This window comes from Myiozetetes cayanensis, unplaced genomic scaffold (assembly GCF_022539395.1).
Source record: "Myiozetetes cayanensis isolate MyiCay16 unplaced genomic scaffold, myiCay2020 scf3, whole genome shotgun sequence".
NCBI lineage: Eukaryota > Metazoa > Chordata > Aves > Passeriformes > Tyrannidae > Myiozetetes > Myiozetetes cayanensis.
This window is the reverse complement of record NW_026087521.1, coordinates 38,625,859-38,648,090: the sequence shown is the minus strand read 5'-3', so window position 1 is coordinate 38,648,090 and position 22,232 is coordinate 38,625,859. Positions and strand designations below refer to the sequence as shown.

At 38.3% G+C, this 22,232-nt stretch overlaps 2 protein-coding genes across 13 annotated transcripts in view; one reads left to right on the top strand and one right to left on the bottom strand.

Moving 5' to 3' along the window:
- Nucleotides 1-22,232, bottom strand: part of NAV3 (neuron navigator 3) — a 514,063-nt gene that overhangs the window by 99,344 nt on the left and 392,487 nt on the right. For all 12 annotated transcript variants that reach the window (XM_050324425.1, XM_050324431.1, XM_050324426.1 and 9 more), the window contains 4 exons: nt 20,380-20,495; nt 6,417-6,525; nt 4,589-4,972; nt 1,116-1,235 (listed from right to left, as the gene is read on the bottom strand). In XM_050324425.1, coding sequence (XP_050180382.1) covers nt 1,116-1,235; nt 4,589-4,972; nt 6,417-6,525; nt 20,380-20,495 — 729 coding nt within the window. The remainder of the gene's footprint in view (nt 1-1,115; nt 1,236-4,588; nt 4,973-6,416; nt 6,526-20,379; nt 20,496-22,232) is intronic.
- Nucleotides 1-22,232, top strand: part of PPP1R12A (protein phosphatase 1 regulatory subunit 12A) — a 1,052,766-nt gene that overhangs the window by 863,158 nt on the left and 167,376 nt on the right. The window lies entirely within an intron of this gene.

The following is a 22,232-nucleotide window of genomic DNA, read 5'->3' as shown; positions in this document are numbered from 1 at the left end:
CTTTTTTAAGAAACTGGTTCTCTAGATGAAAACTATGTCCTTTATCCTGATGCATTGCATGCACTGTTTGACTCATGCAGAGTATTCCTGACTTGTGTCACAGGCATATTTTCATCAGGAAATGTGAAAAGTAAAAATTATATCATACCTAGGTAATTATCCTAGAACTTCTTCAACTAATTTGCAGGGTTTATAAAACCAAAGCCACTCCATGAACCTTTTCTCCCTCCATGACTAAATATTTTTTTTTTCACTAAAAGAAACTTGATTTTAAAAAGATGGGACTCAACCCTTAAAACTGAAGACTGCCAAAATTCACAGCTGCTCCTTATCTCTACGATGGTCTGACCAAAACCTCATAGCTGACAGCTCTAAGTTCTGCAAAAGTTGGGTTATGGTTTTTTTATTTCTCAGACATGGATAAAAGCCACAAATATGAATCCACTTGAAGCTCAAGGAAAAGAAACAGAAAACACTAGTCTAATCTGCAGACATACTAGTAGGAATATATTTTTATGATCACATCTACATATATATATATATATAATGTATATGTATAAGGGCAGGATGCAATTGTTTCTTTTTCAATACTGCATAGAACAATGGAATAGAACCCCAATTCTTGCTTCCCAGTGCTAGTGGGTACTGCCACCTTCTGATACCTGTAAAGGGTAAAACAGGTGGACAAGATCATACTTCTGGTTCCAGACAACTCCAAATGCATATTTTGACTCACATCACCTGTCACATACAAGCTTTCTGCTGCTTTGTGCCCATGTGCATTCTCCCTATGTTCATCAATTGATAAGGCAACCTGTAAAAATCATGTCCCATTTCAGAAATTCAAGATTACAAATCAGGTCAGGGCTACTTAATATTTTCTCTTACATCTTCATCAAAAAATTCTTCACTCCTTCCCATGTGAGAAATTTGCTTTTTTTCCCCACTCATTGTGGTGTTTGCTGTATTTCTGCTGCTCAGAAAACTAGCAGCCTCAGAAGCTTCCTTTCCTCTTCCTATTTCTTATGAACAAAATGGTGACATTTTAGCAGATATGAAGGATTCAAAATATTTATAAAGCTCAGATAGCTTTTTACTTAGCAAAGCACTCTTACCTGTCTGCATCCACAGTCACATCATGAACCCCTCTCTGAATGACGTCTCGAGAGGCAGCTAGGTCTGGTATTCGGTTCAGACTTCTCGTATATAAGTTGAGTCCTCCATCCGTCATGTACCTGAAAAAAAAAGTGTGGTCAGTCAGCGGGAAACGCAGCCATCTGGCAACTATGGTTCACTCTAAAGTTAATGGACTGTGAAATTCAAATGTTTAAGGTACAGGTTGTCCTATTAGATGGTATTCCCACTTCGTGTGCCCAGCACAAGGAGATTGGATATCTGCCTATTTTCTAGGATCATTTGCCTTTTTCTGTGATGGCTTACAGGCCAGCCTGTTTTACTAAAATATAATTAGACTGAAGCCCTCAAGTATTTTCAAAAACTTTAAGAACATTTTAAGTACTTCAGTTTTGCCAAAGAATAGCACCAGCTGCAAGAAACATCATTTCAGCTAAAAAAAAAGAAAAAGAAAAGGAAAAAATTCAATAGCATTCATCCAACTGGGAAGAGAAATTAGGAACCTAAATCAGTAGTCCCTGCTGAGATGCAATTATTCAGCTATGAGAGAGATATCCACTGAAGACCTTACAATGATATTTAAGAATATTGTTTTATCTGTGTTTCTTTTACTTGATTCCCACCACTTCATGTTATAATGAATGTCTAATGAATCAAACAGGGAGTATAGTGCTGTTTACTCACTTGAGAACCATTAAAAGTTTGTGAATTCAAAGCACTAGCAATAATTTCTGTAATTCCCACCTACAGTTTAGTTGCCTCTATGAGAGATTTTGGCACTTATAACTGAGCAGAACCACAGGCCTGTCCTACTCGCAAGACCTGTTGTTTATTTTCCCAAAGAACCCTTCGTTAAACTGTCTTCCTTCTTAGGCTCTTCTTCTTTCCATTTCCCTTTTGCATTTTTTGATAACTTTAATGTACCAGCAGAGGTAGCACAAATTTATGTTTGGAGGACCATGCACATGTATGTCACTTAACACAGAAGCATACATATACAGAAAAAAAATTGGTATACCTCAGTGAACCTACCTCAAAATAAAATAGGGGCTTACTGAAATATGTGTAGTCCCAGTGCTAGGTTGATGGCTAAAGTGGAGTTCACTCATGATTTGAATAATCTTTAACAAAAATTCTCCTTGAGCCATGAAATCGTGCCACTTAAACCCATCTTTCAGTCAAAGTGTGTGTCAAAGCACACAAACATTTAACTTTAGTAACCCTACACAGACTCCCAAGCACAAGCCAAGGCTCACACACTGCTGCTGCTCCAGCTGTTCTGTTGGTCATCTCCCTGTGGTTCCTTCCAGTTAAAATCAACTGTCCCAGACACTTGAGGGCCAGTACAGAAACCCCAAGAGCACTGCCTCCACCCCACTGTTAGGGGTGGGTGATTAGAGGTAGGTCTTGAGAGAACAGCTGTGGTAGCGTAGCCCTGTGTGAAGTTCCAGTTTGAGAAGACATCATGTTCTGGGTGGAAATCTGGATGAAGGCAACATCAAGTGCATTAAAACACAAAGGGTTCCTTTGATTATTTTTAACAAAACCCTGAGGCATTTTACGCTCGGGTAAGATTTGGCCTGCATTTCAGCAAGGGACTTCTGAAACCTGTCTAGAGTCTGCAGAAGGTAACTTCACATTTGTTTTCAAAGATAGAGTAACACTCACATACTAGATTCATCCTTTTATTAAATGCAAAATTCAGACTTTTTTGACAGATTTTTTTAGCTAGGCTTGAATTATCCAGTAGATTCCAAAGCTTTAGAATTACATATTAAATTTAGCTGTGGTTTGAATGCAATCCAGAAAATATGAATTTTTTTTTCCTGTATAAGTAAGGGCTGAATGGAGAGACTTAATAAGTGCAACAGGCCTTCCTCACACTAATTTCTAATTACTGCTGCATTCCTGTCCCCAAGTGTTTAAAGTAATTAAACTGATAATGGAAGAAGCGTAAGGGAGATAAGACTTTACATGCCTCAGTGAATCCTGAAATTTCAGAGCTTATTAAACTGCTTTAACATTTACCACACCTAAAAAATGTTAACTGAGCACATTGCAACTTACTATCTATTGAGTCATCCTTTTACAGATGCAAAGAAAAGTCACACAAAATGACTTTATTCATTCTTTAATGTGATAAGCTAATAAATACAACTTTCCAGGCACTTCAAAGAATTCCCTTTTTTCTTTTATTTCAAATAAAACCAAATGCATCTATCAAAGGCAGCATTAATATGTCCTTTAAGATAAACGGTCCGCAGACATTAAAGTACCACTTTCTCCATATGTCTTTTCTTTTTCTAGCACACATGAATATGGTATCCTACTTGACAGTCATTAATGCCATGCTGTGGACAACCTTGTCAGCAGTGCTCCATGCATGGATCACTGAGGCAGTGGACCAGGGAGATATAGGAATGTGCTTTCTCTATAGCTATACTTTTCCTAGAAATCTATCTTTGGATTGTGCTTGAGGTGCAATACTACTCTAGAGAGAGCTTTTATCACAGACTCAGATTTGCCTTTAGGAATGTATCATTTTCAATTTCATAAGCCATTATTCTCTAATCATAGCTATACTTGAAACTAAGAGTTTAGACTGACAGTAAGATTTCTAAATTTATAGAGAGTGAAATAGTGTGATGTGACGTGGTCATGTACTCTATGGGATTTCTGTTCAACACTGTTTCTTCAGTCACCAAACAGCCTTGAGTAGTAATTGAAGCATGATTAAAACTGTAACGTCTTTTCTTTTTAAATGATGCTTTAGGAGTTCTAACATACACAGAAGTGAAGACACATGCATTCCAAGATTGATATGAGTTGTTCAACAGTAATCTGAAACACAGGGTAGTACCCCAAAGTCACTCAATTGATTAAGAAAAAAGAAAAATTGTGATTCTTCCTCCTGGATATTTTAAGGGAGTAACTAATCTAGTCTTTTACAGAAAGATATTCCGACTGCTCAGATGATAGGCACAGTTGAAAAAACTGCAATAAAGGCCTATCACACAGACTACACTAGAAAATATTTAAAGTGGAGACAGAGAAAGTCTGTTCTGCCAGCAACTGCTTTTCATCAGGTGCACCCAATACCATAAATCTCAAACAAAACAAAAATACCAAAAAGAAGACCCATCCCAGAGAAAACAGTGAAAAAAGATGGTTTACCAGATAACCAAGAAATCCCAGTAAGTAACAAGACGTACCTGAGCTCTTATTAAAGCTCACAGCAAAATCATCTTGGTGTTAAAGGTGAAGAATAGAATTTGGAGGCAGTCGAGAGTATCACTGACAGATTAGGTTTGTTTCTGGGGTTTTTTTGTATGTTTGTATACTCTAATTTTGCAACCATAACACAAATTCCACCTGTGTGCTAGAATTTTTTAGAAAAATCCTATTAAACCTACTAATTATGCATTAGTTCAAATGGGGAAAAAGTGCTGCTTACCCACTGTTGATGTCATCAGTCCTCAGGCTTTTCCCAAGAATGTCTCCATCACTCATATAGCCACCAACATCAGCTTCAGAGGATATGTCCAAATCACCACTTCCTTTCTCACTCATGTCGATCTGTGAGATATTTCCGAGGCGAGAAACAGCTGCTCGGCGGAGCGGAGTGGTGTACATGAATCGAGAAGGGTCTGTGTGTATGAAGCGACTTGCACTGCTGCGAGGATAACCAGCGCCCAAGGACGGGGCATCTCCTGCCTGCAGCCGAGGACTGGCCTGCCCCAGCCTCCAAGTCACTGGGGCTGATCGGTTTGACAAGCTTGGTATGCTTCTACCGTTCACTTCAGTTGTCACAGTGCTGTCAAAAGTTGTCTCCAATGTGCTGCCAAACACAATGGAGAAGTCAGTGAACAGTGTTTCCTCTCTTCCTGAGAAACCAGGAAAAGTAAAGGCTGGAGGAATGTATATTTATTTTTAAAAGTTCTGAGTGTGTGTGTGTGTGCATATTTCCACTATGTGCCCACATGTGCTTGTGTATGCCCCTCAGTACTGGGGCCAGTCCTGCTTAATATCTTTATCAATAACTTGGATTAGGGGATCGAATGCCCCTTTAGTCACCTTGCAGATGACAGAAAGTTGGGCAGGATAGATGATCTGCTGAAGGGTAGCAAGGCTCTGCGGAGGGATCTGGACAGGCTGGATTGAAGGGCTGAGGCCAGTGATAGGGTTCAAAAGGATAAAGTGCCGGTTCCTGCACTTGGGTCACAACAACCCATGCAGAACTACAGACTTGGGGCAGAGTGGCTGGAAAGCTGCCCAGCATCTGGTGTGAGTCTTGGGAATGGTCCTGTCAGGGCCAGGAGTTGGACTCTATGACCTTTGTGCGTGCCTTCCAACTTGCGATATTCTGACCAGACCTGGGGCTGCTGGTCCACACCATCTGAACACGAGCTGGACACGTCAGTGCCCGGATGGCCAAGGGAGCCATTAGCATCCTGGCCTGTATCAGAAATGGTGTGGCCAGCAGGTCCAGGGAAATAATCATCCCCCTGTACTTGGCACTGGTGAGGTTGCACCTTGAACCCTGTGTTCAGTTTTGGCCCCCTCACCACAAGAAAGACATTGAATGAAGGTTCCTAGAGAGTAAGTCATATGAGGAGTGGCTGAGGGAGCTGGAGTTTTTTAGCTGGAGAAAAGGAGGTTCATGGGAGATCTTATCCATCTCTACAACTACCTTGAAAGGAGGCTGCAGCCAATTGGGGGTCAGCCTTTTCTTCCAGGTAACAAGTGATAGGACAAATGAAAATGGCCTTAAGGGCCAAGATTTAGATTGGATACTAGGAAGAATTTCTTCATGGAAAGGGTTGTCAAGCACTGGAACAGGCTGCCTAGGGACGTGATTGAGTCACTGGAGGTATTGAAAAGACCTGTAGATGTGGCACTTTGAGGACATAGTTTAGTGGTGGACTTAGCAGGGCTGGGCTAATGGTTAGACTTGATGATCTCAGATGTCTTTTCCAACCTAAATGATTTTATGATTCTATGATTGTATATCTATTTATAAAATAACCTAAAATAAATTTTATAGGCTTCTAAGTAAAAGTATATGAAACAATAACTATCTTTGTGAATGGCTGTATAAGAAATTTTGACAGTAAAGTAAATCAAAATTTTACATCAAAATGTAAGTTGCTAAGGCAGTCTCACAAAAGTATGATTAGTGTCCTAGTTAATTTTCCCTTGCGTTAATTTCTCTCATGCGTTCAGCACCTGGCAATATTCTCCCATAGTCCATATTTTTAGCGGTCTACACAAAACCAGTGTACCTGTGGCTTATTTGGGTTCCTCTAAGACTGGACATGGTTTCTTCCAAATTCTGTCTCAGGTCTGCTATATTCTTTACAGTTCTCATTCTTCTTGCTTCAGGGTCTTCCCCTGGAACAGTGAAACCAGCATCCACTTTAATGCACACAAATTCATAAGGTTGAATAAAGTGCACACACGAATACACAGGTGAGAATACATACATATTATTGTAAATAAGTCTGTCCCTTAAATATTTTAAAAAAATAAAGCTTCATCCTTTCAGTAATAAAACACACATACACTTATAAATGTGGTATGTAAAAAACCCACTGAAAGGAGTCCTGGTGAAGTATCCCTGTTAGGGCCCAAATCTACTAATGAAACTCAGATTTACAGCGTTCGGATTTTTATTGTGTGTAATCAAGGCATCATGCAACTCCAGACTACTTGATACACTGCAAAGTTCTTTTTTTACTCCTTAACATTTTACATGATGTGGTAGGGAAAAAAGCCACAGCAAATCTGTGTCTGGAAAGAACTGGGATGACTCTTAAAACAACTCTTCAGTATGCACTTAACATCCGGGCTATTTCAAAGTCCCTTTAAGTCAGGTACTTAATAAAGCATCTTTCCTGAACTTTAATAGTTTCCTGAAGAGGGACATTTTTCTTCATATGGGATAAAATAAAATATGGTTCTTATGATACAAATCTGAACACTCTAAACACATGCAACATTTATGCAATTATGAGTTTTAACAGCTTTAGGGATCCATTGTGAAAAGCTAGTCTGGTATCTTGAATAATGAAGACCTTCACCTGGAACACCTTGAACAATGTTTACTTCACACAATTAAAGAAAAAAAAAAGGAAAAAAATTATACAATATATATCGCAAAGGAAAAACACAATAAGATTCAAAGGAATCTCCAAAAGTTGTACATGAAGAAACAAAAATTCATGTTTTCTAGCAAATTCATAGATCAAGAAGTTTAGCTCATTCTACTTTTGAACAATAAGAGAATTTTGAAAGAAAATCTGTGACAAATATCACTGATTTGTTTAAGCCTAGTGTTCTGCTTCAAGCTGTGTCCCACATCTGTTGCTCGAAAGGTGGACAGGAAGCATCATTATTACAGTTCCATGTACAATGATGAACTTAAAGTGCAAATATTTTCTTTTTGACTCTATTAATGATAATGTTATTTCGTGTTATTCTTTTATTTTACTCCTCATTATGGAAATAATATCAACAAGAACAATGCTGTGCAACCACTAAAACTATCTTTAACTTTAGATTTCAGATTCTTACCCAGAATAAGATTTTAACCTAATTTTGGAATCCTCTTGACATCTGGAAACTGTTTAGCCTTTGAATATATCTAACAAGAGATAGTCTGGTGAATTTAAATTCAGCTTCACACAATAATCAAAATCAGAAATGCAAGAAGAGACAAAATACCATATAGACCTATAATATTTAAAATTTCTAAAATGTAAAATTATGCAGATATGCATTGTCAAGTTTCTGCATTTCTCATTCCGCTGCCACCTTCCCTTCCCCTAGGTTTCTGTATGAGTTTATACAATTTCAACAATGGTGATGTCTCTGAGGAAAAGCATGGAGTGCCATCAAAGTGACAAAATAAGAAGGAAATGATTGGGAAAGAGTTAAAAAAAAAAAAAAAAAGGTGTTATATCCTTTCCACAGTAGATAAAATGGGAAAAAGAAAGGAGGAGATCTTAATGTTGAACTAGTAAAAAAAGTTCAGTAGGACAGAGAACTGGGAAATATTCAACATGGGGCCAGAAGCAATGAAAATTTTATATTTAACAAAGCATTCTGGAAAGTGAAGCAAAAAAATAAAAAAAGTCCTACAGAAAAACATTCTGGTAAAATAAAAAGATCTCAAAACCATATTGGTTCAATAGGCATGGGAAAAAGACTCACAGTTGAACTACAAGTATAGTTTATAAAAAACATTTGGCTTAACATGTTCAGTGACATTTATTTCAAATACAGGGAAGAATCTGCAGAAGCAAACTTTATTTGAACAATGGATCAATTAAGCTCCTTAATATTGAGTTTTGACTAAAGGATGAAGCCTTTGCGCTTACTGACAAACTGAATAGCTACTCTACCCTCTTCTGCAGTCCAGGTCCTACTACCCAAAGATTCTGCGGGCAGTTAAGAAAAATCTCAACTCCTGACATTAAATATAAATAAGTTATTTTATATACGTTTCATATAACCTTTATGTCTACCTCAATAGGAAAATGATGCACAGTACTAGCCAACATGCCCTGCAGCTGTGGCTCAGTGTCAAACTAGCTTTCACAGCAATGCCAGTGTGAGGCTTTTCCATCTACTCTGCCCTGGCTGTGTCTTCTGTCCTCTTTGCTGCAGTCAAACAGTCTTTCAGGAAATGACGTTTGCCCATTTTATCACTCCAAATAAATTCTACTGTGGTTTAATGATCCTAAAGTCCATAAACCTCTGGGTTGGCACCATCAGTGAGATCAACAGTGAGATCAACACCTGGGCAGGATGGAAACAAGAAGTGGGGATACAGGCCCAGCACTGCCAAAGTCTCCACCTTCCAAATCCACACTCCAAGCCCATGTCTATTCACAATAATTTTGTTCCACAAAATACAATACCTATACTGTATTTTATGTACATTTTTACATGTAGTACCCTGCAGGAGGCAAACGTCCACACTCAGATTGAAACTACAACTGCTCTTTTTTCTCAAGCTAGATGTGTTCAGTAAAGGCCCCTGATGATCAATGTACCCATGGGTCCCAGGTACTGTGCAGAAGTTTCTGCACCACTGTAGAGATTTCTGCGAGGCAAAAAGGTTCATGCCAAGGCTAAGCTGAAGACAATTATGTCCTATTAGATTGAAACTGCTTTTAAAGCCCAGACAGTTCCCAGGCAGATTGTTCATGCTTGCTTCTGGACAGTTGTTTATAGTGCATTCAGTTCCCCCCTGTCCCTTTGCCCTTTGCTTTCCCCCCTCTGCCAAATGCACTCAAATTGACCTCCAGGTGCAATTATATTCCTGCCACAATACTTATATATGGGAGATCTAGGATCTATTACCTGCCCTGCTGTGAAAGCGTAGCTTGTTGGTATAAGAAAATTTTCTGTTTACACAGAAAGACAAATTCCAGGGTCTAAGCACGCAAAATTAAAGGCAGAGCAATACTTTATATCTTTCTGAGGAACTGAATACAATTCATATTTTACAGTGACTTTGCCCTTTTCCTTCCTTGTTTATCCTTGTCAGATGTCCTTTGCTGCAGGTTAACACTGCAAATCTTGCAGCAAAAATGACAGCAACTGTCTTTTTTAATATGTATTGCACAGTAAATAGCATAACAAAGCCTTGAGGTATAATTGCAATACATTAAATATAAGGTACATATATGGCAAGCTGCCAAAATATGCTTTCACAATGAAGAATATTTCACTTTCAGACAAATTATATCACAAAATTGGTGTTATTCTATCCTATAAAGATGAAAAATTTGTTTGATCTTGTTTGATCTCAGTGACACAAAGGGTAATTTCAAAACTTTTCCACCGTTTTTTACTAAACAAAAGCTACAACTGAAGTTTTATGATATTAAAATACTACACAGCACTACATAAAAAAAATCCTCAAAACTTATTACTAGAATGCTTTAAAAATAATTGTTCTTTTTTTTTTTTTCCATCATTCTCTAAAGGCCATATCAATGGACTCCTGCTGTGCCACGGATGAACAAGTCAGAAATTATAAACAGTTGAACATGATAATGGACAAATTTTCTGCACTGAGTACAAGATCCTACACTTTCAGGATAGCACTTGGACTCCCCATCCACATCCAGCCTTCTACTGTACAGAGAACCAAACAGATGATGAGTACGTGTATTTTTTCTGAAAACTAGCTACACTATGCCTGCTGGGGAGACACTATGGTACTTATTGCATCAGGATTGGGTTTAAAGGGATCCCAGGCACCTAATTGCTTATTATATGGTCTATGCCATTACAGAGTCTACCCATACTTTCATGACCTAACATACCAGAAATGCTCCCTGTCTTATAATCTCAAGTGGTTCTGGTTTGTACACTAAAGAAAAGCCATTCTATTTCATAAATGGGGAGACTGGGATAAGATAATAAGTAGGGTATCCTGAAAATTTCTGTCAAAATTCTCTTCCTCTTACAAGGAAGGCCAATGCAAGTATTTTACTGAAATATAATCTCCTCAAAACATTTGCAGCTTCATCATTTATGTTAAACATTCCAAAAGATTGTCTCCAAACTTTTGCCTTATAAGCAGTGAGCCATTACAGGTTCCCTCAATAAATTTCTGGAGAACACATTTATTTCTTCCACTGAGTGAAATACATTCATAGGAAATCAAAATAAATATTTTATAGAAATCATTCTATTTAACCTTATTAAGTTAAAGTTTTACATTTACATTTCTGAAGCTCAAACATAATTTCACATTTAATAATATTGTTCATAATAATTTCTGTACTTCTGTACATGTAATTACAACCCAAAGCAAATAGAATAATTCCATCAATTGTCTGATTTTCATAAAAGGATTTACAAATAATAAACATCTCTCCAGGATATTGTCCACTCTTAGATAATAACTCCATTCACAGAGGAAAGTACCAGTTTTAATCAGCAAGTGGGAAAACTGAGGCTTACAAGGGAACAGGAATTTGTCAGTGACACACAGTTGAAGTGGAGCAGGGGCAGGGGAGAGCTTAGTCTCCTTTGCTAGTAAGCCTCTAATCTCTAGGAGAAGCCCCTTTTAACTTACTGGCACAGTCTAATAATATGAACTGTATAGATACAAAGAGAATTTTTTTCACTACTTATACACCAAAAATTTTATCCCTAATGTTTAAACACAATCAGAGCTAACACGTCCACAAGCAAGAAGCTCCAGGCTAGACACATGCTATATAACCTTTGAAAAGCAAGCAGCCACTTCTGCCATTTGACTGGCTGAAGAACAAAGCTTTGGAAATGAACACTTTGAGCACTCTTATAAAGGGCTGAGAGATGAAAAGTAAAGCCAGTAACACAGAAGCCTTTTGAAGCATTTATGTTTGTGGACTGCAAATACTCACTGGCAGTCATAGATATAATAAAACTGGTTATTTAAATTAAACTGAAACCCTGGCACTCACAATTTCATATATAGGGTTGAAATTATTGGTAGAGGGATTAGGAAAGGGGGAAGAAATACTGGAGGGCAGTTTGTAGGAAGGCCGAGATATTTTTTGTCTTACCAATCCTTGGATTCAAGATATCAATTTCAAATAAATGAGAACGAATGTCATTAAAATAAAATTATTTAAGAGTAAACTAATAGTACTTAAATGTTTCACCTTATTTTTCAAAAAGCTAAGCAAGCTATGCTCAGTTATTCACAGGCTGTTGCTGCCCCTGCACCCATCAAAAGCAATTTAGACATTTGTCTTCATTTTATACAGTCTTAAGAGGTCAGGGTAAGCAAATAAAGAAGAAATGGCTAGACCCTATTTTTGCACACTACTGCATATAAACCCAGTTCTGTCTCGGGAAATCACTGTCAATATCAAAAAATCTGCTCCATGCAGATATGTGCTAACACTTGGGTCTCCTCCTGCCCTTCCTGATGTCAAGCCAAAGTTAACTTACCTAAAATATCAGTATAAAGGACCTGTTCTAGGTCACCCAGCATTGTTATTATGACATCTTCATCCAGATGTGCAGTCCCTTCACGCAAGCACCCTTCCTCCTCCTCCTCTGCCCAGGTCCTGCTGGGGAAATGGGATGTGCAGGATGTATTTTCATCATCTGATTTTCTGGTCTCCTCATTGTCAATCTGAAAGCCTTCACCTGTACGCCGGCCTCCTGACCTCCTGGATGTCCTGCTTCCAGCAGGTGGTATCCCCTGATATTCTTGTGATGCAGTGAGGCTGGAGTGGCAGAGAGAGTGCACCGACTGTGAGAGTGCCTTGGAAAGGGAGCCTCTGCACCTGGCTTCTGCCTCCCGCTGTTGGTAACTCTGGTTGGACTTGGAGGCGTTTCCAAACCAGTTCTCCCTGTATGAGTATCGCCTCTTCTCCCCTTCACTGATGAGCGTGAGATTGGTTAGAGACTTCTGCTTCTGAAGACGAACACACCCTCTTCTAACCTCCGTGCCTTTAAACACTGACAATTCAGCAGATCGCCGCATCTTTCTGTCGGGGGCTTCACCTCAGTTAGATTTCATATTTCTGAGATGGACAGCAGTTTAACTCCCCTGCAAGGTCTTGGAGTTGGTACCTGCATCACTGCATGCTGCACATCCCAGGGAACACATGCTTGCACTCACAATGAAAAGCACAGCTCAAACATGCACTGTACGTACTGTAACTGACTAGACAGGCACAGTCATTTTCTTTAAAATTACACTGCTGTCTCTGCTAAGCCACTTCTTCCCGTCACATTAATCTGCAGTACTTACAGTCATTTTCACTTAGATTTCTCTCATGCAGAAAAGAGTTGATCAAACACTCTGCTCCAGCACAGAAGTAATCCCAAAAGCCAACTGTGTTTTTCCCTCTTCATCCAATCACCTGTCTCATCGGAGTAGTGGGCCTGCATCTCTTTCTACAGCTGCTGCCTTCTGAAATCCAAGTAGGCACAAGTACTGTCTCGGGCTTTTCCCCCCCTCTCACCAGCTCATGACTGATCCTAGTGCACAGCTCTTCACTTTAGATGGGCTGACACAGAACTGCAAGTACAGCCTCCACGTCAGAGCTCAATAAAGAGCCAAAATTAACCAGTGAAGCAAAGCTCTGCACAAGCCTCCTTACATTTTAGTATTCAACCTGCATTCCCAGATATATGACTCTTCTCTGCTACTGCAATGAATGCTGCTGGCTGCCATGGCAGCAAACATCCTGGTGAATTAAACCGGAGACACAGAAGCCTCTGCCCAGTTTACAAGAGGCCACAGGTTTCAAGATCCAGCTTCACCTGAATGCGATGCTACAGTAACAGACCTAGCTCATGGTCAAATCTTATTTTTCTCCCTGAAAGGTAAGGATGACAAATTATTTCTTCCATATCACTGCTACTACCTATGCAGGAAGCTAAAATCAGACCTGCAAATGGACCTTCAGTCTTGTAATTTCTGCTCTGAATAAAAAAATATAATTTAAGATCTTAAAGAAGATAAAAATTGGAACATAACAGTACCTGTCTGGTAAAATGATTTATAAAAGGAAGTATTTAATTTCATTCTCCTTAAAAATGTACCTTGTTTGCACATCTGTGAGATTCAGAGGCTAATATGGAACTAAAAAGCTGCAATAAAATAATTTTTTCACAATCTTCAAAAGAAAACCTATTAATGGCATAGTAATTCTTCTATAAAGAAACTCAGTATTGTGTCTGAACTAAATTAAGCAGTTTTAAATGTTATTTTTAAATACATTATCCAGAGAGAAAGAAGACTTACTTTTAAATGTATACATTTTCTACAGAGAAAAAGATATTAGTCCCAGAAATAACAGACAGATAAACAAAAAAATAGCCAAATTTGATTCTAATTTTTTTAGATACAAGCTTTTTATCTAGTGAAAATTTATTTCACAAAAAATTATGTAGAAATCTACAAATATTCAGATACATATGCTGTATGTATATGTATAAAAAATAAACTGCTTTTGTCTGGGTGAACTTGTGCATCTCAAGTCTCTACCTGTAAAATCCTTGCAGACAAATAACCTTTAAAAACATCCCAAGAAATACACACTGCTTGCATATTTCCTGTGTGAATAAACAGATGTTAACAGAGGCTTCAGTGTATTTCTTGCTTTTCACTGGTTCAGTTTACAGTTTTTGAAGATACATAGGGGAAAATTTTTGGAAATTTAAAGGAAAGGTAATTTGTTTCCTAGATAACTCTCAGAAACACAGAACTAATATAGAAAAAAATCAGTAGCCTCAAGTATTGATGATTTTCCATATTAAAGCACTGACAAATTCCTAGAAAGACATGTTCCACAAGAGGAGGTACCACTCCCATCCCTGCCTAGCCCACAAAGTCAGAGACAAGAGGAATGGTCTGTCTGCCTGAGTACAAAACCGTCCCAAATATTAAGCACCTGTCATTTCTTCAGCATGAAAACAAAAGGAAAGATTGCTGTGTTTACTCCCAGGGTCTGCCAGTTGCAGTGAAACATGAGCCTTTAAAAGGTTTTAATGAACTTGATGATGCCTGCCCGCAGCAGAGCCCAGCTGGTGTGGATGCTGTCCCACCTGCACGCTGTCCCACCTGTCGCGCTGTCCCAGAGCTTCAGCACTGCCCACGTGCTCCTGCACCAGTATGCACTGATGGTGCTGTGCAGTTGTAATGGGCTAATGAGCATGCCTGAGGAAGCTGTGGTTGTTAGAAAGACCTCACAGGTATTTACAATACAATTGGTATAGTATTCTCAATTGTTATGTTTTGAATTAATAGGAAGAACAATGATTTGGCCCTATCATGCCAAAATTCTCTTGGTGATTGTCTTGGAATAAAGAGAACGGGGACTCTTCCTACCACAAAGACCAATTCTGAATCTCTCCCTGATACTCCAAATCCATGAATGGCAATTTCCTCACCCGCCCTTTCACGTCCAAACAGCTGAGGTGGTGGCTTGTCTCCATGGTCAGCTGTAGGCAGGCACGGACCTGCTCTGACTGCACACCAAGCTCACGGTGTGTGCATGGCCGTATGCAGCAGTCACTGCTGCAGTGCTGCACCTGACCTCAGCAAGGCCTGCAGACAGGGAGTGTCCCTCATACCAAGCACTGCTCTGCCAGGGATGCACTGCACAGCACGACTGCTCAGCTCTGAGCATGAATAGACCAGATACAAGATTGCCAGAACTGGACATGTATATTCAGTTCTCTTTCTAGATGGGATCAGAAAAATTTATGGCAGGGAATGGAAAATCTTCACCCAATGAACCACATGAAACCTCATGTATAGCGTTGGCAACAGGTGCCACGCCATTCCAGGCTGGAAGGGTCCTAGGAAGCAGTACAGCTGCTGGGAAGCTCAGTGGGTCTCAGTGTCTCCACTGAACTGTTCCTTCTCCAAAATAAGGAGTTCATCACAGCCCAGCTCCAGCAGCACACAGGTCACAGACCATGATACTGGAAAGGGAATGACACCTGAACTGTGTGACAGCCACGTGAGAGTAGCTGGCAGCTCCAGCATTCACCTGCCCATTTATTTTTCTAAATATATTAAAAACACAATGAGTCACATGCTGTTATATGGAGATACTGAAACTAATCATGCATCCATCATTCAGTCTCCATGTGTACAGCACTCGATTACAAGGTTATATGAACTTTTCTCCCATTAATCACATTGCCTCAGTTGGTAGACATGCCATTGTGGACATCCTCAGATACAGCAGATACTTAGGAGTCTTGGACCACGTGCTCAGTAGAAAGAACACTGAACTTACTCTTGTGCTTCACCACATCTCTCTGCAAAGTGTCATTTGACAAAACATAAATTTGCAAAGTCGAAAATTCTCAGGGTTATTTACTGAAAAATCATTTTCTAAAGCTCAACCTCCATTTTAAAATTATGAAATACAGCAGCAAGAAAATACATCTTTCTAAACTAAGAAGAAAGTATAGGAGACCAAAAGGAGAGCAAATAGCATTATTCCCCAACTATCTTGCAATTCAGTGTGTTCTCCACCCACAATACGGGAATATGTTTAGCTGAAGAACAGCATAGGGAACTTACCCAAGCCATCACAGTGTTACACGCTACTTTATTTTTACTGTCTCTTTCATGAAAGGAATTATTAAAATTATTTTAAGAGCTAATAATCTTTGGGCAAATTTTGCTGCCAGATAAGAGTTCCTTTGAAGTCTTGGTGGATAGCTTGGAATCCTACAAATGAATTATGTAATAGATCTGCAATGCATAAGATTATGAATCTCTTCAGCTAAGCTTACTTGAAAAAAAAAAGTAAACTATTTCTGCATCTATTAATTAACTGTTTTGGAGAGCACAATGAACAAAAATACACTGAAAATTGAAAAATATGCTAATCCTACCATTGATACTGGTCTGTAACTCCTAAAAGTACCTTTAATTTCTGTTTCATCTTTCAGATTTTTAATAAATCAATATTTATACATTTATAAATAATTACTTAATTAAACACTTCTCATTAAGCTCTTTGAACATGCCAACACTTGTTAAAGCCAAACACTATAACTGATTTTATAAAATAACACTTTGTAGTTTACTGACATGTAAAGATTTCGATGGAGTATTAAATAATTAACATACTGACATCCTTCTCTGATAAACTTGCTGCAGAAACTGATAAATGTCACAGCTACTACAAGTAGAAATACTGGGTAAGAAAGTTTGAACAACTTGTTCCTAGACATACCATGAATAACAACACATTCTCCTTTTATAATCCTGTCCATGAAGGTATACTCCAGTTTTGCAGAAACATAGATACTGAGCAGTCCTGTTGAGGCAACTGGCACAAAAAGTACATGCAGGAAATAGTGTTCATACATGAATGCAGAATTGTCATTTACTTAAGACTCCTAAATTTCTGTCTGTGATTTTCTGGACAGAGGTCTACACATCTGTGTGCCAGATGTTCAACAAGCCTGTCATACACAGAACACACCAGAACTACTCCACAGGTGATTCATGCCTACAAATGGGACTCATTCAGCATATGTGTATCATTGGTACCATGCATAGAGAGGGTGTGCAGGGAACCTTGAAACAGCTGTGCACGTGCTCTACTGCTGACCTGCACAGACACTGTGAAAATACCTGAGAATGCTCTGGCTGAGCTGTGGAATGCTCAGAGGGGGAAAAAAGGTAGGAAAAAAAGTCTGAAGCACTTCAGATCACATCTGGAACAAATTTTCAGCAGAGAGAGAGGAACAGTGAAGAAACTCAGATTTACGGTAGCTCTACCAAGATGCAGAACTGTCTTTAGGCGTAAGTTATGTCAGTATTTACCTAGGGCAGCAGATTAATGTGGACAAGCTAAAAATAAAGAGGTTGTCCAATTTATTGGGTCACACTTCTGAGTGCAGGGCTACACCAGCCTCCCCACCTCCCTTGACTTCCAGCACCATTCTCTTCTCATGCCTGTGCAAGTAAAGCTAAGTAATCAGTTACAGAGTAGTGAGCAGAAAACAAGAGGCTTGAGCTCTGACATTGCCTTTTACCAGCTCTGAATTGGAAGACAATAAATGCTAGAAAGGTAATCAGCTCCTCTAGAGGAGGAAGACTGCAGGGGAGAGCTGGAAACTACCTATGCAGATTCTTGCTTTACTCTTGTTTCCCATCATCGCTGTTGAGAACTGCCTTGTTGGGCACAGAAAACAGAACCATGACTTTTCACCACTAGAATAAGGAATCTAGCTTGGGTTTGGTATCCTGAATCACTCAAGAAGAATGGTGCCTGACCAACCACTCATAAGTATTTTTAATTTTTTTTTTCTCCACTGAACTTTTGCCTGTATTAAAAGAAGTCTTGAACCAGACATGTTTAAAGCACTATTTTAAAATCAATTGTCTTATTTTGCTCCAAAGCGGATTAGGAGGTCTGATATGATCAACTTGGCTGGTTATGGGACCAGTAATCTTCAGCCAAGAGACAATAAAAAACAGGGTGTGTGTAAATATTCTGAAAGTAGAGAAACAGTTTATACAATGATACAGGCTAAGATATCCTAGTCCTAAGCACGTCAGCCTTAGTTGTAAATATTTGGCACTTAAAAATTAATAATGATTAACAAAGCAGAAACATGATACAGGTGGGACAGCACTTTATGAACACACTCCTCCAAGCTGTTTACTAGTTTCCACAGATGCTCAGTCTTTGGCATGATTCTTACCAGTTACTGCTTACAAATATATTTTGCTAGTGTGTTGGCTACCAAGTTGCAAAAGAAGCTCAAGATAATACAGAGATGATGCTCATCCATACCAACAGCTGGAAGATTTCAGGAAAAAGGTAATATCAAAATGAAAGAAACTGGATTCATCTCTTAACACCCTGAAAAGAAGTGACCAGACCAAGGAAACAAACTTAGCCTATCTCTTTGCTACTACTGGTAAAACCCCTTGATCAGATCAGAATAAAGATGCTCTTAAGTAAAAGAAATTAACTGTCCTTTCTTGTGGCTAATTCATCATGGAATACTCCTCTGAACAACTATCACATGATCTTTTATCCATGCAGATTCAATGACAGAATCACCAACAACTTGGTGATAGTTCACCAATGCAGACAATTATTTATTCAGCAAATGTAGTACTTGATCTTACATTCCTTCTGTTGCTAATACCTAAATATGGATGACACACCTCTGACTCCCTCTGTTACAGCAAACCCCTGACTAGATTTTCCCAGTGATTCTGCTTTACAGCCTGTTATGCCAATCAACTGTTAATGCCAAAGTCTAAATAATCAGATTAGCATCAGTCTCTGATGTTTAGTTTCCTTTATGCCATTTTCTTCTTGTTGATGTTTTTCCTCTCTGTTCAGAACAGTAAAAGGCCATGAGACATGAGATTCTGTTTGATCATTTCAGTAGGTACAATTGGTTGGGGTTTTTTAGCATCTCTCTGGATAATTCCTTGAAGTGTCTTTTCATTTGTGATAACTGTTTGAATTATACTCTTTATATATGTAAGACCATGTTCTGATTTCTGGAGTAATTAAAAATATTTTTTTACTTTAACAGGTATGCATCACCTCCAGGGAACATTTCACCATGTTTCAGGGTGACATATTTATCACAGAAGCTGGCTGTGCAAATAAAGGATGTCAGTCTCAGAAAACTTTCAAAGTGAATGAGACAAACAAGGACAAAACCTCAGTTTCAGGATGAGTCAGCTAAATGTCAAGACAGTCCCCATAATGCTTGGGCATCTGATTTCCCTTCTGGTGCAGAGATAATTTCAGTTTGATTTGTCAAATTAGTGTTTTAAGTGAGTTATATCCTGTATAAGAACCACATGAATCATTATAAATCGATTTAAATTTTAAAAATATCGAGTGAAAGGGCAAAAATACAGATAGAACCACTGGGACAGAATTTTCACCTTTTATTTTTGTAAGAATTATAAGAAGAATAAGGATGCTAATGAAAAACAACAGAAAACCAACAAGAAATAAACTCTGAGCCCCTCCTCAACCAGCTCTGGCAGAGTCCCTTTGGAAGTGCTTGCATGCAGTACAATTGAGTTCTGATGAGAAATTCAGCAGTGACACACTTCACTTTTGCATCCATAGGCAGAGTCATGGCCAGATCTCGTGCTGATCTAAATCAGCACGGCTCTGTTGACTTCAAAGGAATTATTCCATTATGATTAAAAAAAAAAAAAATCCCCTCACATTTGTAACCTAGTAAGGACTTTATTCCATGTTTACAAGGAATTCCAGAACAAAACCTTTAGCAGCTTAGCTATAGCAGCAGCTTACAAGTCAGGTACAAGACTGAGGACTTGTTCATTTTCTGAATACAGATTGTTTTATAAAGGCAAAATAGGTCTTACACAATTTATGTCTCAGTTCTGATGTTATGATTTAATTTGATTATATTAAATGCAAGTGTTAAACATTCTGAAGTCAACTCCACCGCTCCACTTGGAATATTCCGTTTGATTAAATAAAATAATAATTACTTGAAACCATAGCTTGTGAAATTCCAGTTTCTGCAAAATGATGGAAAGGGTATTTCAACAGAAGGAGACAATTCAAATAAGAGAACTGTGGATTTCAAGCACTAACTGTGTGCGACCCTAATTTTCTGCATATTTAATACCACTCATGATGAGAGGTCAAAAGTATTATTTCAACTCATGCTGCTAAGAGACAGATGTAAATAAAGAAGTTCACAATCTTCTCCAGACTTACTGTTACTCACCAGATATCTCCTCTAGGCACTGTTTGGCAGTCTTACTAAACGACAAATCCATTTTGGTAGGACTGGTGCAGGAGTCAGCAGTTGGTAAAGAGGTACTGTCATTTTCTGAGAGAGTTCTGAAATCAAGCAAGAAGTTGATTATTGTTGTCTATCATTCATGTATTAATGGAATCAAATGTTACTTGCAGGTCCATCTAGAATGATATCACTAAAGGGCGGAAATACCATTTTTGTCACATCGTTACTGTGCTGGTTTAACTGGGCCTACATAAATTTACAGGTAACTGGGAACTCTCTCTCTTCAGGAACAACTCATAGTTAATGCTGGGAAATTTGGAGCCATTTTGCTTCCCCACTTTTATTCTTCAAGAAGTGTCAATCATATCCAGGCAGAATCCATTTAAATTTGTTAAGTCACATCCCTGCACATATATAAGGGAAATGAAAACTTGTAATTGATGAAATATTAAGTATGAAAGGCCATGCGGGAAAAAGCAATGCAAGTCTGGAATGGAAATACGGCCCAGATATCTAAATCTATGTGCAGCTTATTTTGACAATGCCACTTATATAACTGGGGAAATGGGATAATACAAGTTTTTCCATCAACTTGCTAACAAATAGTTTGTATTTTCTTTGAAGGTAAATTTCTGTGACTATCAACAATAAATTATAATAGGTACCCTTTGTTGAATACAGTTATTTTCTGTTACATAAAGGTAAATTAGTAAGAAATACATGAGCACATGGATTATAATACCAAATGCATCACACACATTGTCTCTTCTTAAGGAACAGTTGTAGCATCTAGTTTACAATGGAACTGTTGAACTGTGATGTCATTAAATAGAAACATGTACCACATGTGTATAGAGCAAAAGAACACATCTAAAGATATACTATCCACTTTTTGAAATAAAATGGGAAAAGATCTTCACTTAGAGCTTAAGTTCTTCCAGCTTTCCTGACATGAATAGTATAGTCTTCTGATTTATTAAAAGACTAGTGAAATATTTATATTCTAATTTTAAAAGGTGACATTTATAGCTCAATTCCCAAAATTCACCATAAAATGTTTCCAATGATCAATTAAATCAAAACAAAAACATTTAACTGTGTGAAGAATGTGTATTTTATAAATAAAACTCATAAAACCAGTGACTTATCTCTCAAAATAATTTTATGGTAACTTATTTTATGAAATAACTTTCCAGTTAATATTTTCTTTAAAGTTACTTACTGAATGTGTTTATTCAGTAATTCACAACAGTAACTGAAGGAACAGATAACTGTACATAGAGCAGCATGTACTGACATGGTGGAATCCATTGATTAGAATCATTCAACTTAGGAATAGAAATGTAAATTATGCCTGATCGGATGCACTGTCTTTCCTATCAATTTCTGTTCTCTTGGATTCTGGAAACAGAAAATTGCTCTATAAAAAACTATTTTGGGCTGTTTTCTACCACATGCTACTGGAAATGCAAGCTCAGCACATGTTGCAAGGTTAATTATGTCCTGCCATCCTTGAATGTAATTCAACATTTGATGCTTGAGAGGAGAGTGTCTTAAGTTATAAAAAGCTCCCTCTACCCCCTGCAGTGAATACACCCTGAAATTCCACAGTCCTGCCTGCTTTAAATGGGGCTTTAAATTATCAGAATGAATGAGGGGTATGTCTACTTTCACTGAAAGCCACTTTGAGAAGCCATGAATCCTCATGAGCACTCATGTCTGGGCTTAGTGCTGAAACTTAGTGCAGGACCAGTCCACGGCAAGCCATCAGCTCAAAAACATATCTCAAAAAGGGGCACTTATAATAATGATAATGGTAATTGGTCTGCACTCTT